Raw genomic sequence first — 12451 nt, forward strand, 5'->3', positions numbered from 1 at the left:
AATATTTAAGATTTTGAAAGCTTGGCCGTACCAGATTTAATTTTAAAAGGAGAAGAGGGTTTGCTTTTGAACATCAAGAAGAAGGCTGGAGGCACAGCAGGAGCTGCGTTAGCAAAGGGGAAAAGGGAGAAAAGCCCTGTGGTCTTGAAAGAAACGCTCCAAAGCGGAAACACTAAAGCTTCCAGTTGGTGAGCCTTAAATTAGACTTCAAAAGTGCCGCTAGTTTAAATATTGTTTATAGGACTGAAGTATTGCTGCTCCTTCCTCCAGCTGGATTTTAAATATTCCCTAATTTGATTACTCTGGGGAGAGGCAGGCAGAACCAACGTTACATGAGCTTCACTGTTAATTATTCAGAGGGCTTTTTATTGTGTAATCAAACATAAAGTCTTACAAAAAGCTTGGAGGCGCATTCTCACCCCACCCTCCCCAGCCTGACTTTCACCTTGTCGTCTGTGTGCATTTCTCAGTTTGTGGCTGTGAGCTGGTAGGTGCCCAGCAAGGGCTCTGCCAGTAAAGAGCGCACACATCCCCCTCCCCGTCTGGGCTGGTAGAGACCTTTGATTCTGCGGCTCAGACCCCCATGCCATAAGAATCGAGCTTTATTTATCTTGATCACCTTTGCCTCCTGTCTGAGCATCTCCCCCCACCACCAGCACTTGGCAGCCCCTGCTAAGTCTAGACTCCTGTTGGTGCCTCCCCACATCAAACTGGTCTGGCCATCTCATTCCCTCAGGTCCCTCCTCTACGCTGGATGACAGCCAGCCAAATGATCTAAAGGCTCCCAGCCATCTAAAACCCTTTCTGCAGAGAAAAAGGAGATAAAGAAAGAAAGGGATGGATGGATGGGTGGATGGATGGAGAGATCAACAGATCAGTCAGTCAATACATAGATAGGTAGAGGTCGCTGAGAGAGCTTGCTTATCCACAGGGATCCGCCACCCCATAGCCACAGGTCCAAAATCCAAAAGGCTCTGAAAACTCAGTTTTGCCGTAACTCAATCTGACAGCAAAATCTGACACGAACCAAACTGATTTGGTGGCAGAACTTGACTTGAAGCTATTTATGGTCTTTATCCCACCTAGTGTAAATATTCATATATATCACTGCAGAAATACTAATGTGTTTGATTATAAGATGCTGCCGAGACCCCACTGGAAGGATTATGTTAACATATGGTCTACGTGCAGCATATTTCCATTCCAAAATGCCAAGATTCTGAATTTGGCAACACATCCGCTCCCACAGGTTTCTGATCAAGGGTTATAGGTATGTCACCATCCAAACTTGCTGGGGCTTCAGTCTCATACCCAGAAAGTTCCAACCCATGAGGGAGGATCCAGGTTTCACGCAACCTGCAGTTTATTTAATTGGGGAGAGGGGCGCTTTAAGAAAAAGAATACAAAGTTAAAATACAAAATTAGGTACAGGGCCCTGGCGGCGGGACCCATGCAAGTGAGGGTCATTAGATTCATTGTGAATATGCACCTGGATGAGTGACTTAAGACCCTGAGTTTGTTTCCTCATCTGTAAAATGGGATGATAAATGACTGCATCACAAGGTTTTGTTGAGGTGATTCAGCGAGAATGCACAGAAGCGTCTTGCATGTAGAACTGTGTAGAATTTTCACTCAATAAACTCCAAACCAGTGATTTTCATTGTGCAACGCACCCTGTAAGCTCCCCCCGCCCAAGCAGAGTTAGTAATTCTCTCTGTGCGTTTACTCAGAAGTGACCCTGATGGTGGGACCCTTAGGCACCAGAGCAGCCAGAGATTTGGAAATGACCATGTTTTTTAATTCACCCCCAAGAGGAACCGCAGACCTGCCCTGGAGTCTATGAGAGGACCCAGGTCCAAAACGCAAACAGATGCGGAATGTGTACAAATACACTCCACCTCCCTCAGTCCCTACCCAGTAAGCGGTGGTCTCTCCTAACCTCGATTCCCACTCGCGAGACCCGGCTGTGAAGAACTGTCCCTTCCACTGCTTCCCGAGTATAGGAGGGGGAAAAAATCAGAGCAGAGAACAGCCACCATCCATCGTCTCTTTATTGCATTTCTTAAAAGTACTTGTAATAAACTGAGGCTCTAGAAACGGAAAACTCATTAAGCTGTTTCTCACTCAGGGACCCAGGTGGAAGCAAGAGCACAATAAAAAAAATCAATAAGGACAAGTCCATGGGACAGAGGTGGGAGCGCTTCATCACAGCCCCAAAGGTAACTGTCAGCACGTGACTCTGCCGCCTGGCTACCAGCCCCAACTTGGGTGGGAGGCATTTTCGCCAGTCTTCTCTCTGATGGGATTTTTTTTCCTACTTGGTTCTCTGAGTGAAGGGAAGTCAGAACCTCGTGCTGTTGGATGGTTTTTATAAATTTTAATTAAAATGCTTATCTGGGGATTTTAGAAGAAATGTCGTTTGGCTGGACACCACCTCACGCAGCAGGGAAGGGGTGGCCGAGCAGCCGCCCCATAAGATGTCACTGGAAGGAAATGGATTCACTCACTGTCTACGTTTAATCAGTAACAGTCACTTCTCTTTCTCTCTCGCTCTCCCTTTTCTTTCAAAGTCAGTCAGAAAATAAGTGAGTGATTGAACAGACAGGGTTTTCTACAAACTAGAACGTGTGTTTATTATTAAGAGAACATCAAGAGGTCTATTCTTTTCACTCAAAACCATTCCTAACCCCCCAAACCCCCAAACTCATCCACTTAACAAACAAGCACCGTAATAATAATAATGGCAAGAGCAGAGAGCTAAAGGCAGTTGAGAGAACACACAATGAGACTTTTGCTGAACCTGTTCTCCAACCACAAAATGGATATAATGCTGGTTTCTGCTCACTTCTTTTTTTGGTGGTTGTTCGTTTCTGCTTTATAACAAAGTGAATCAGTTATACATATGTTCCCATATCTCTTCCCTCTTGCATCTCCCTCCCTCCCACCCTGCCTATCCCACCCCTCTAGGTGGTCATAAACCACCAAGCTTATCTCCTTGTGCTATGAGGCTGCTTCCCACTAGCTATCTATTTTACATTAGTAAAGAACCCCAGGAAACAGTATGCAATCTCACTTTGAAAATGTGAAAATGCTGAGCATTATTGTGGTTATGTAATTTTTAGAAGCCAATCTTGAACAGAATTACAGTGGGCCAGGTTCTGTGCTAAGGAAGCTCTTTAGGTGTATTAGCCAGTCCTGTCCTCCTACTAACCAACCCCATGGGGGCAGTATTCTTATTTCCAGGTAGGAGAGCAGAAAGTTAGGGCTTGAAGAGGTTAAGTGATTTGCATGAGGCCACACAGCTGGGCAGTGGCAGAGCCCAGAGTTAGTCCTGGGTCTGTTTACTAAACCCTGTTTATTAAAACACTGAGCTCTTCAAAAGCATGTTCTCTCTGGTAGGATTATCATTGCCCCTCATGAAGTTTCACCGTTTCCTTGCTGTTTCATCAGGGCACTTCTAAGTGCCCTGAGAAGGAGAGCCTTTGTTTTTATCACAGAAAGTTGCTATGGAGATATCGTGTGTATCTGTCTCCAGAGATGCACAGAAAAAGCAGGAGCCACAAACCTTTAAAAAAATGTCCTTCAGGAATAGTCACAACTACAGTTGGAGGAAGGACGAGTGAGTCACTGCACTTGAACTCTCACTGAATTGAAATCCCCCCTGGGCGAGTTTGCAGATCAAACTCTGGGCTGCAGTGTGGTCCATTCTGAGGATGAGGGAGCACTGAATTAGGAATCAGGAGACCTAGTTGAGCCACTGTGACTCTGTTCACTGCATGGCATTGGAGAAGTCCTTTCCTCTCTCCTGACCTCAGTTTCTTCACCTGTAAATTAAGGACTTTGAAAGAGAGGCTCCAGTCAACTTCCACAGCAACTGATAGTCTTCTGTATGTGTGGAGCTTGTCAGTGCCAAGGCAGTGATCATTAAGAGCCGGACAAATGGCATAAATGAAAAAAATCAGGCTGGGTAACACAGTAGGGAGTGGTGAGGTCTGTGGCAAACAGGAATTCTGCACAGCTAAAGGGAAGAACCTCTGCTTAGTTCTACTCATCTTGCCATGTGAAGATGGGACCCAGGGCTTATCATTTTCAAGAGAGACCAGTAACCTCAGTTCTTATATAAAGATATCCCCAATCTGTAGAATTCTGGGCAGCTGAACATGTCTCCCCATGGGCCACCAGTTTGAAATCCCTCCTTCTAAGAAAGTACAAGGAATCATTCAGGGAAATCTTTTCCTTTGTGCCAAAAAGCAGTCCCTCCTGAGGTGCAACACGGCAGCCAGTTAATACCACTCCTGAGTGAAATACAAAACAGAGAGAAGAAACATTTGGGGATTTAAGTCAATTCAGGGAGAGTCAGTTCAATAAAGGGCAAGCAGGATGCTGAAACTGCCTGTCACATCTTCCCCCCACATTTTATTTTTCCGCCACTCTCAATTAATGAGAAGTGTCAGTCCTTCACTCTGGGTTTCCTGTCTGTGGCTTTTAATTGAATTTTAATTAATGGCAACTTTAGGAGCACAGGATGAAATCCTAATGCAGGGAAGAGGCACACAGAACTCTGGGCATGGAAAGCTCTTCTGAGATCATCCCAGCCCGTCCTCTCTGTTGTATAGACGAGGGGACGGAAGCAGGGGAGAGTGACCAGTTCAGGGCCCCCTTGAGGTCCCCTGGCTCTGAGTCTGGTGCTCATTGCAAGACTCCAGGCTGCCCTGGTGACACAATCTGTCCAGCCTTCAAAAATGACATTGATGTAAAGAATGTGGTTTCCAGAGTCAAGAATTCATGTCGTGCCAGGTGAGACAGGAAGAGTTGGCTTCTACAGGTATTATCCCTGAGCGCTGACATTCTCTCTCCCTCTGGGGGCAGAGAGCAGAGGGGCTGTCAGTCTGGCAAGCTCTTGTCCAGTTGCGATGCCAGGACAAAGGGGACATTGCATCAAGCTCCTAATTTATCAAAGGGAAGAACATGCCAACTTTTGGCATTTGCTTTTTCTTTATCACAGTCATTTTGTAACTCCCATGCTCCCTTGGAGATCCGGTTAAACCCAGTTTGAACTCCAGTTCCCCAGGCTATCACATTCTGAAGCGTTCCGTCACTTGTGTAGAATTTCACTGAATACATTGGGGGAGGTGGCCTTCCCAGGAAGATATCACATCTTAAACCCCACAACCTTCTTCCGTCTCTCTTCCCCCACCCTCCCCTTGCCCTGTGCAAGCAAGAAATCCCTCCGCTCTTCCGGAGCAGGGAGGTTCCACCTACACTCAGGGCCCCATGAGGTGGCCAATCAAAACATTACTTCTGATCACCCACAGTGGACTCTCAGTGAGTCCTGCTGAAAACAATTCTCTCCACCCTGTTAGATATTTATTAAATGTTGTGTGGTCTTCAGTGCTGCCTCTTCTCCTTATCTTCTTCCCTAGGGTATCACACACTGTGAGTTTCATCCAAAGAAGACCTTGGACTACCCTCCAAGGGCTTTCATTTCAAACGTTCTCAAATGAAATTGTTTCTCTTTTAATGGAGTGTAAACTGTAGCCCAGACCCTCACTGAGCTCTTATCCTGGAGCAGCTGAGCAACTTAGGGCAAGTTAGGAAGCCTAAGACATGAAGCATGAATTAAATGAAGACATAAGCCCACACAGTACATTCTGAAGTGACACCAGTCATGCAAGACGGTGTGTGCGCGCGCACGCACGCACACACACACAGACACGCACACATTCCTGTAACCTGTCCACTCTGACTCCTTCCAAAAATCCCCATTCTTCTCGCAGGACTTTCCCTACCTACCCCCTTTCACCTCCTAGGACTTGTCATCTAGGTCTTCCCACCCACCTCCATCATGGCTCCTCCCCCCTCCACCCAAGAGTGCCCCCTCATCAGACAAATCTGCACCCCTCACCTGCACCTCCTGAGTGTCAAGCCTAGAGTTTTCTCCATCTTGTATTCTTCAGAAAACCCCAGTGAACATACATATTTATTCTTTGAGCCCCAGGTGTCATTTGGTGAACAAAAGGTTGATACATAGAATTGGGGGTCGAAACCAAGATGCAGCTAAAGAGATTAGACCCATCCTCCCCCAGTTTAAAAATCAACTCTGATGATTATTACAAAAGTAAAAAACTGTTGTCGTCCAAGGCAACATCATTGGAATACATGTTTGGCTTCCTGTGGTGACTACCTGGGCAACCATTGCACTCACTGAGTAGAATAAGTCCCATCAAACTCGCTTCCAGTAAACACATGTGTATAAATTATCTTGATTTGTGACAGAAGGTCTTTCCAGACCCAGGATATGTCTCATGGTGTTTGGAAAGAGCCAAAAGGAATTCACATTCAGAGCCAGGTTTTCGCTTTTTTTCTTTCCTACTTTCCTCCCTCCCTTCCTCTTTTCCTCCGTTCTTCCCTTCCTTCCTTCCTTTCTAAAATCCCTCTTTATTTTCTCTTTTCTTCAGACCAAGAGATTCAAGGTTCCTGTAGCACGCGTCACCAGCTACAAACCAAGCCGGCGAGGCTCCACCCTCAGTCTGTCTCGGACAAGTGGAGGGTCATCCCCCCAGAGCAGCATGGTCTCCGTGAACCCGGGCTCAGATGAGCCCCAGAGTGTGATCCCCCAGGCGACAGGCAGCAAGGACGTTGAGGACAGTGAATCGTCTTCGGCCAAGCCTGAAGAAGAACCTCTCCATGTCAGTAAGTCCTTCCTTAGATCTGACGAGTCTGCCCTGACTCTGCCCTGAAGCCAGATGTCAAGAGCCCCATGTGCTCCACCTTCGCCCCACTCAGGTAAAGGAGGCACACAGGTCCCCTAGCCCTGTTCAGTCTCCATGGACCCCTTTGCTTTCCCTCAGTGGAGATCAGAAATATACTCTAACTTGGGTTACTCTGAACCATTTCTCCTTGGGAGACAGCCCATGGTCATCAACTGCTCTTTTAAAAAATTTTAATAGTATATTTTACTTAGCCCAATTTATAAGATATTGTCATTCGACATGTGATCATATAAAAAAGTATTGATAAGATATTTTACATTTTTTCATACTATGTTTTTGAAATTCGGTGCCAACAGCTTTATTGAGGTATAATTTGCATACCATAAAATTCACTTGTTTTAAGTGTACGTGTCAACGGTTTTTTGTAAATTTATAGAGTTGTATAACCAACAGCACCATCTAATTTTAGAACATTTCAATCAACCCCAAAGAAAACCTCACGTCCACTGGCAGTCCCTCCCCTTTCCCACCACAAGTCTACTTTCTGTCTCTGGAAGTTTGACTTTTCTGGACATTTTATATAGGGAAGTTGTATCACTCTGTGACCCCCCCCACTCTGAAACAAGCCTTTTCAATGGTTCACTGCTTGGGGGACACAGGTTCTTTAGAAAATCTGTTGGAAACTATGGGCCTCTCTTTAGGAAAACAATTCAAGCACACACACATACATGTTTTTGCACACTCTTTTAGGGGGACCCTGTGGACCTCCACCAGGTAGAATTGTGACTGGGTTCCATAAGTTGTGTAAAAAAATTCATTTTCAGGACTTTCTGGCTTGAGCTTGTATAGTAAAAGGAGACAGGAAAAGAAAGGATTTATGCAGAAAGATGGAGAAGGCAGAAGGAAGAAAGAGAAAGGGGCATGAAAGAGGAAGGCTCACTGCAGAACTACTGACTCTGGTGCATGAAACACCTTCTCTGCCATATCCCCACATGCTTTGTCCCCTCAGTGCCACCTAAGCTGAGGCCTGCCTGCTCAGTCAGTGTTCTTTCACACAATCTAGAATGCCCATAGCAACCAAAGCTGGACCAGGTTTAGTACAGATACAAGGAGGTTGAAAAAGAAGGTCAAGGTGAACCAGAAAGCCTGATTAGGGCCCCGATTATCAAAGCCAGAAATGGGCAAAAGTGCAAAAGTTCAGTAAGTGGTCAGGACTCATAGTAATGATGGCCAATGAGAAAATTTTCCACCATCCCCCTTGCTAACAGGAGACCAAGAAAAGTTCTAAGCCCTGAAAAGCTGTTTGCTGAACAGAAGTATTATCGCAGATGGAGAGGAACTGAGATAAACCGTCATCAGATGTATGACTCTTCTGGATTTCTTGAACTTCTTTCATTCAAAATGTATTTATTGAGCAGCTACTGTGTTCCTGGAACCGAGGGTGACAGTACCTGCCCTCCCCAAGCTTATATTTTACAAGGAAAAAGCAGACATAAACAAGAAAGCCATAAATAGCAAGCCAATTGCAGATAATACATGATTGGAAGATAATAAAACAAGATTCAGGCTAGAGAGAGACTATTGGTGGGAATGGAGCTAGGTTAGACAGGGTGGTCAAGGGAAGCCTCTCTCAGCCCTGACATTTGAGTTTCTGAAGACACGAAGCTGGGGAGGGATGCAGGGGTGAGAGCATGCGTGGCCTTTGTAGAGCAAGGTAAGGACTTCAGAATTATTCCAAGTGCAAGAGGAAGGCTCTGGAAGGTTGCAAGTGTAGGGGTAACAAGACCTGGTTTTCTTTTCAAAGGTCTGTGTGTGGTTATTAATGTTGTGTCCGCGCTGTGTCTCTTAACTCTGAAAACCTTGCTCTCAAGTAAGACAAGCAGAGAAGAGTCCCCAGCTTCAAGAAGTGTCTCAGTCCCAGAGTTCACGTATGGTTCTCCCAGTAGCAACCTGAGAGCTGAAGGGAGGAGGGACCAGAGTTCACGTGTGCTTCTCCCAGTGGCAACCTGAGAGCTGAAGGGAGGAGGGGCCAGAGGGAGAAGAGACTTGGCAGTGAGGGGAGGGGAGAATAGTGCCCTCCCTCCAGGCACCTGAGACACCACAGACCCTTCCCTAACGGCCACCCTACTCCTACTCTCAGTCTAACCAGTTGCCTGCCCCAACCAGTGCCATCTCCCAAAGCTCTTTTGAACCCTACCCTCTTCATTCCTATTGCTTTTGTCTTAGTTTAGAGATAGAAAATTGGGGCACATGGGCTGGTTCCTGCAGACTGTGTTTTGTTTACCACACAAGGCTTTGTTTAAAAAAAAAAAAAGTAGGAGTGACTTTTTAAGATTGAGAGATTGGACATCAAAATTCTGATTTAAAAAAAGTTATTCTTTGTGGCAACAGTGGGCCTGCAACCCTGCATGACAGCAGTCAACTGGAGCTGCCCTTCTTAGGTGGGGCATGTGCTCTCTAGTTTTCCACAGTCCCCACCACTCCCTGTTATTCCCAATCATTACATTGCTCCCAGTTGGCCAAGTGCTTGCCCATTTATCATCTCCTTTGCCCTCTTGTTTGTCTTAGAATGATAATGATGATGATACAGTAACTAACCCTAAGAGGACTTTTATGTGTCAGGCACTGCATATGTGAGTGTGTGTGTGTGCGTGTGTGTGTGTGAATATACACAGATATACATACTCATTTAATCCTCACAACAACTTTTTTTGCCTATTTTGCAGATGAGGAAATTGGGGCACAGAGAGGTTAAGTTATGTGCCCAAAGGCACACATCCGATAAGTGATGAAGCCAGAGTTTGAAACCAGGCAGTCTGGCCCTCATGTCACACTTAATTTCTATGCTTTACCCAAGTCTCTAAGTGGGAAATGAAGGACCAAGAGAGCAGCCTGATTTTTCTCACACTAGCTTTTGTCACTCACCTGTGGTATCTGCTCCCTGTAGGCACCTAGGCTGGGGAGCCCTGGTCCAGTTTTCATCACCTCTCATCTAGATGACAGTAGCAGCCTCGTAATTAACGTCTGCTTCTTGTCTTACCCTCCCTTGCCTGCAGATTCTTGTCCGTGTTGAACCAGAAGGAACTTTCTAAATTAAAAACTTAAAGTAGTGCTTCCCAGCTTAATATCTTTCAGAGACCGCCCCCCATTGCCTCTAAGACACTGCATCTGATCTTGTCCCAGGCTGCCTATAATGGGCTCCGCTCTTGCCATGTCACACCTTATTCCAGGTGCTCCAGCCTCACTAAAAATACTCTCTCCTCCTAAACAATGCATCTTCTTTCATGCCCTCCTCTGTCCGTGGTGCCCTTTCACCTCCAACCCTTCAGTCGAATGGACTCCTATTCAACCTTTAAGACCCAGCTCAAATATTCCCTCCCCTGTAAAGTTTTCCCTGACTCTCATTCTCTCAATTCTCTTAGTATTTTGTATTTGCTTGTATTAAGTACTTAATTTTAATTTACAACTACATCTCACTGTATCAGGTAGGAACTTCTTTTGGCTGGGTACAGAGACCTGAAAAAGAGTAGCTTAAAAAAGATAAAAACTAATTTTTCTTACAGATTAGAGATAGGGTGGTTCCAGAAGATCATCAGGGATCCTACTTCCTTCTGTCTTTCTTCTCCACCACAGTTCACTTCATGGTCCAAAATGGCTGCTGGAATGCCAGTCATCAGAGTCACATCCTACGAGGGAAGCAGAAGGAAGTAGGTGAAGTAGAGAAGTGCTCACTTCCAGCTGAGTTTTAAGCAGTCTTCTCAGAAGCTTCATACAGTATTTCTCCTAAAATCTCATGGCCCAGAATTTAGTCACAGGGGCACACCTAGCTACAAAGCATGTTGGGAAATTGGGCTAATAAATGCTTCCCTCACACACACAGACACAAAAGTATACACACACACACACACACACACACACACACAAAAGTACATATGCATACATATATTTCTGTTACTAAAGAAGGGAGAAAGGAGTGTGAGCTCCCTTCAGGCGTGGAACAGCGTCTTACTCACCTTCTACCTGGCACACGGCAGGTGCACAGCAATGGCTGGGAGATGCATTCCCACCAGAGACCAACACCCAGGAGAGAAAGTCCTTCTCCCTTAGCCTCTTCACCCTTTTTCTCTATTTATACCTTAACCTCCATTGCATTTGTCAGAGCCTTCACAAAAGTAGATTAATTTCCCAGACTTCCATTGCCTTCTAAAACCTCCTCCAACTGATTCTGAATTCATGAATCCTATTCTAAGAGACATGCCATCTGACCAAGGTTTAATTTCCAGGGCTGGCTGCATAATGAAGTCTTTGTGGACACAGATCGCTGGGGACAGCAGGCCGTGGCCTCTCTGTGGAATGGTCCCTTCCCAAATCAATGGCCAAGGGATTCCGGAGGAACCAAAGCCCAGACCATTCCTTCTGCCAGTCTTGAATCTTCCAGTCTTGGAACTGTTAGAGGAGAAACTCACTTAAATAGTAACTCAAAAAGAGGGGTCCTGTGCCTTCTACTGTTCCCCCCACTCCACCACCGAAACAACCCCATACAACAAAAGGACTTCCTCTCTTTTCCCCCAACAGAGAGGAAGAAATGGGTATAGTTGCTCTCGAGGGGGATTCTTAGACAGGCCGGGGATGGACAATGGAGGAAGCGAGTTAGAATTTTTCCTTTCGGGGTGTGATTCGGCGCTGACACAGAGGATGCTGTTATCTCTGAGCACTGGGCAATGGCATCCCCATAGCCCTGGGGACTGAGAACTAAGCAGGTTCCTCTGAGTGTGGACATCCATCACAAGACTGTCTTCCTCAGGGAGACTCTATTCTGTGGCACCTGCACCTTTTCCAAAGAAATCTCTCCTTCCTTGGAGCGTAGACATGGGCCTTGGAGGGTAGACATGGGCCTTGGAGGGTAGACATGGGCCTTGGTGGGTAGACATGGGCCTTGGTGGGTAGACATGGGCCTCACAGTCCCAAGGCTTTGTTCTAGTTCATACATATCCAACCTCAGCTATGTGACGGGTGGAGCTTGATGTCGGTGGGCACCGTTCCGGCCCAGAGGCATTATTGGCAGAAAGAAACCTTTGGTGCATTAAATGGCACATGGAGCCTTATAGGGGATTCTCTAGGAGAGCTGCCCAGTGTGCCAGGTCACTGGGCTCATTTGCTGGTATCCACCCACTAGACTGGTTTGCTTCCGGGTAGGGGCAGGAGTGGGGGAGTGGTCAGATGGTGCTGCTGGGTCCCCAAGAGAAGGGAAGAAAGTGGAGGAAGCATCCAGAGCTCCCTCATCAACAGGCTTCTGGACACAGCCCAAGGATTCTGGGATGCGTGGCAGTAGGGAAGGTGGGCGTGACAAGACAAAAGTGAAGATCAGATCCAGGTCAGATGGAATCATGCCCACCAGTTACTGGGAAGATAAACTATCAGTACTTGAGAATGAGGAAGGGGGAGTGGAAAGTGGCTAAATGCTGACGTTTGTCACAGCCTAGATGGCTCCCAGGTCACTGACGGGAGCACCCTTTCCCTAGCACCCAGTGACTTGCATTCACAAACAAGGTTGGACACAAACGGCCCTGGGAAGCACTGCCTTCACCCTTGCAGGTACGGCTTTTGAGACTTGACCTTGAGCCGACTACCGGCGCCTACTAAAGCGTGAGAAGTGTCCATGTTGGCCCTGTCTTCCTTCATTGATATTCCAAATCTAGCTCATAGTCTCCCAAACCCCTGCCTACTTTTTTTTTCTC

The 12451-nt window shown here is 46.3% G+C and overlaps 1 protein-coding gene across 5 annotated transcripts in view; it reads left to right on the forward strand.

The window, feature by feature from the left end:
- Positions 1 to 12451, forward strand: part of CCDC60 (coiled-coil domain containing 60) — a 267296-nt gene that overhangs the window by 239495 nt on the left and 15350 nt on the right. For all 5 annotated transcript variants that reach the window (XR_009566464.1, XM_060310799.1, XM_060310800.2 and 2 more), the window contains 2 exons: positions 2129 to 2219; positions 6459 to 6693. Coding sequence is in view for 4 of the 5 variants with exons in the window: in XM_060310799.1 (XP_060166782.1) it covers positions 2129 to 2219; positions 6459 to 6693 (326 nt within the window). In the remaining variant the exon portion in view is untranslated. The remainder of the gene's footprint in view (positions 1 to 2128; positions 2220 to 6458; positions 6694 to 12451) is intronic.

The sequence above is a fragment of the Globicephala melas genome, chromosome 13, assembly GCF_963455315.2.
Source record: "Globicephala melas chromosome 13, mGloMel1.2, whole genome shotgun sequence".
NCBI lineage: Eukaryota > Metazoa > Chordata > Mammalia > Artiodactyla > Delphinidae > Globicephala > Globicephala melas.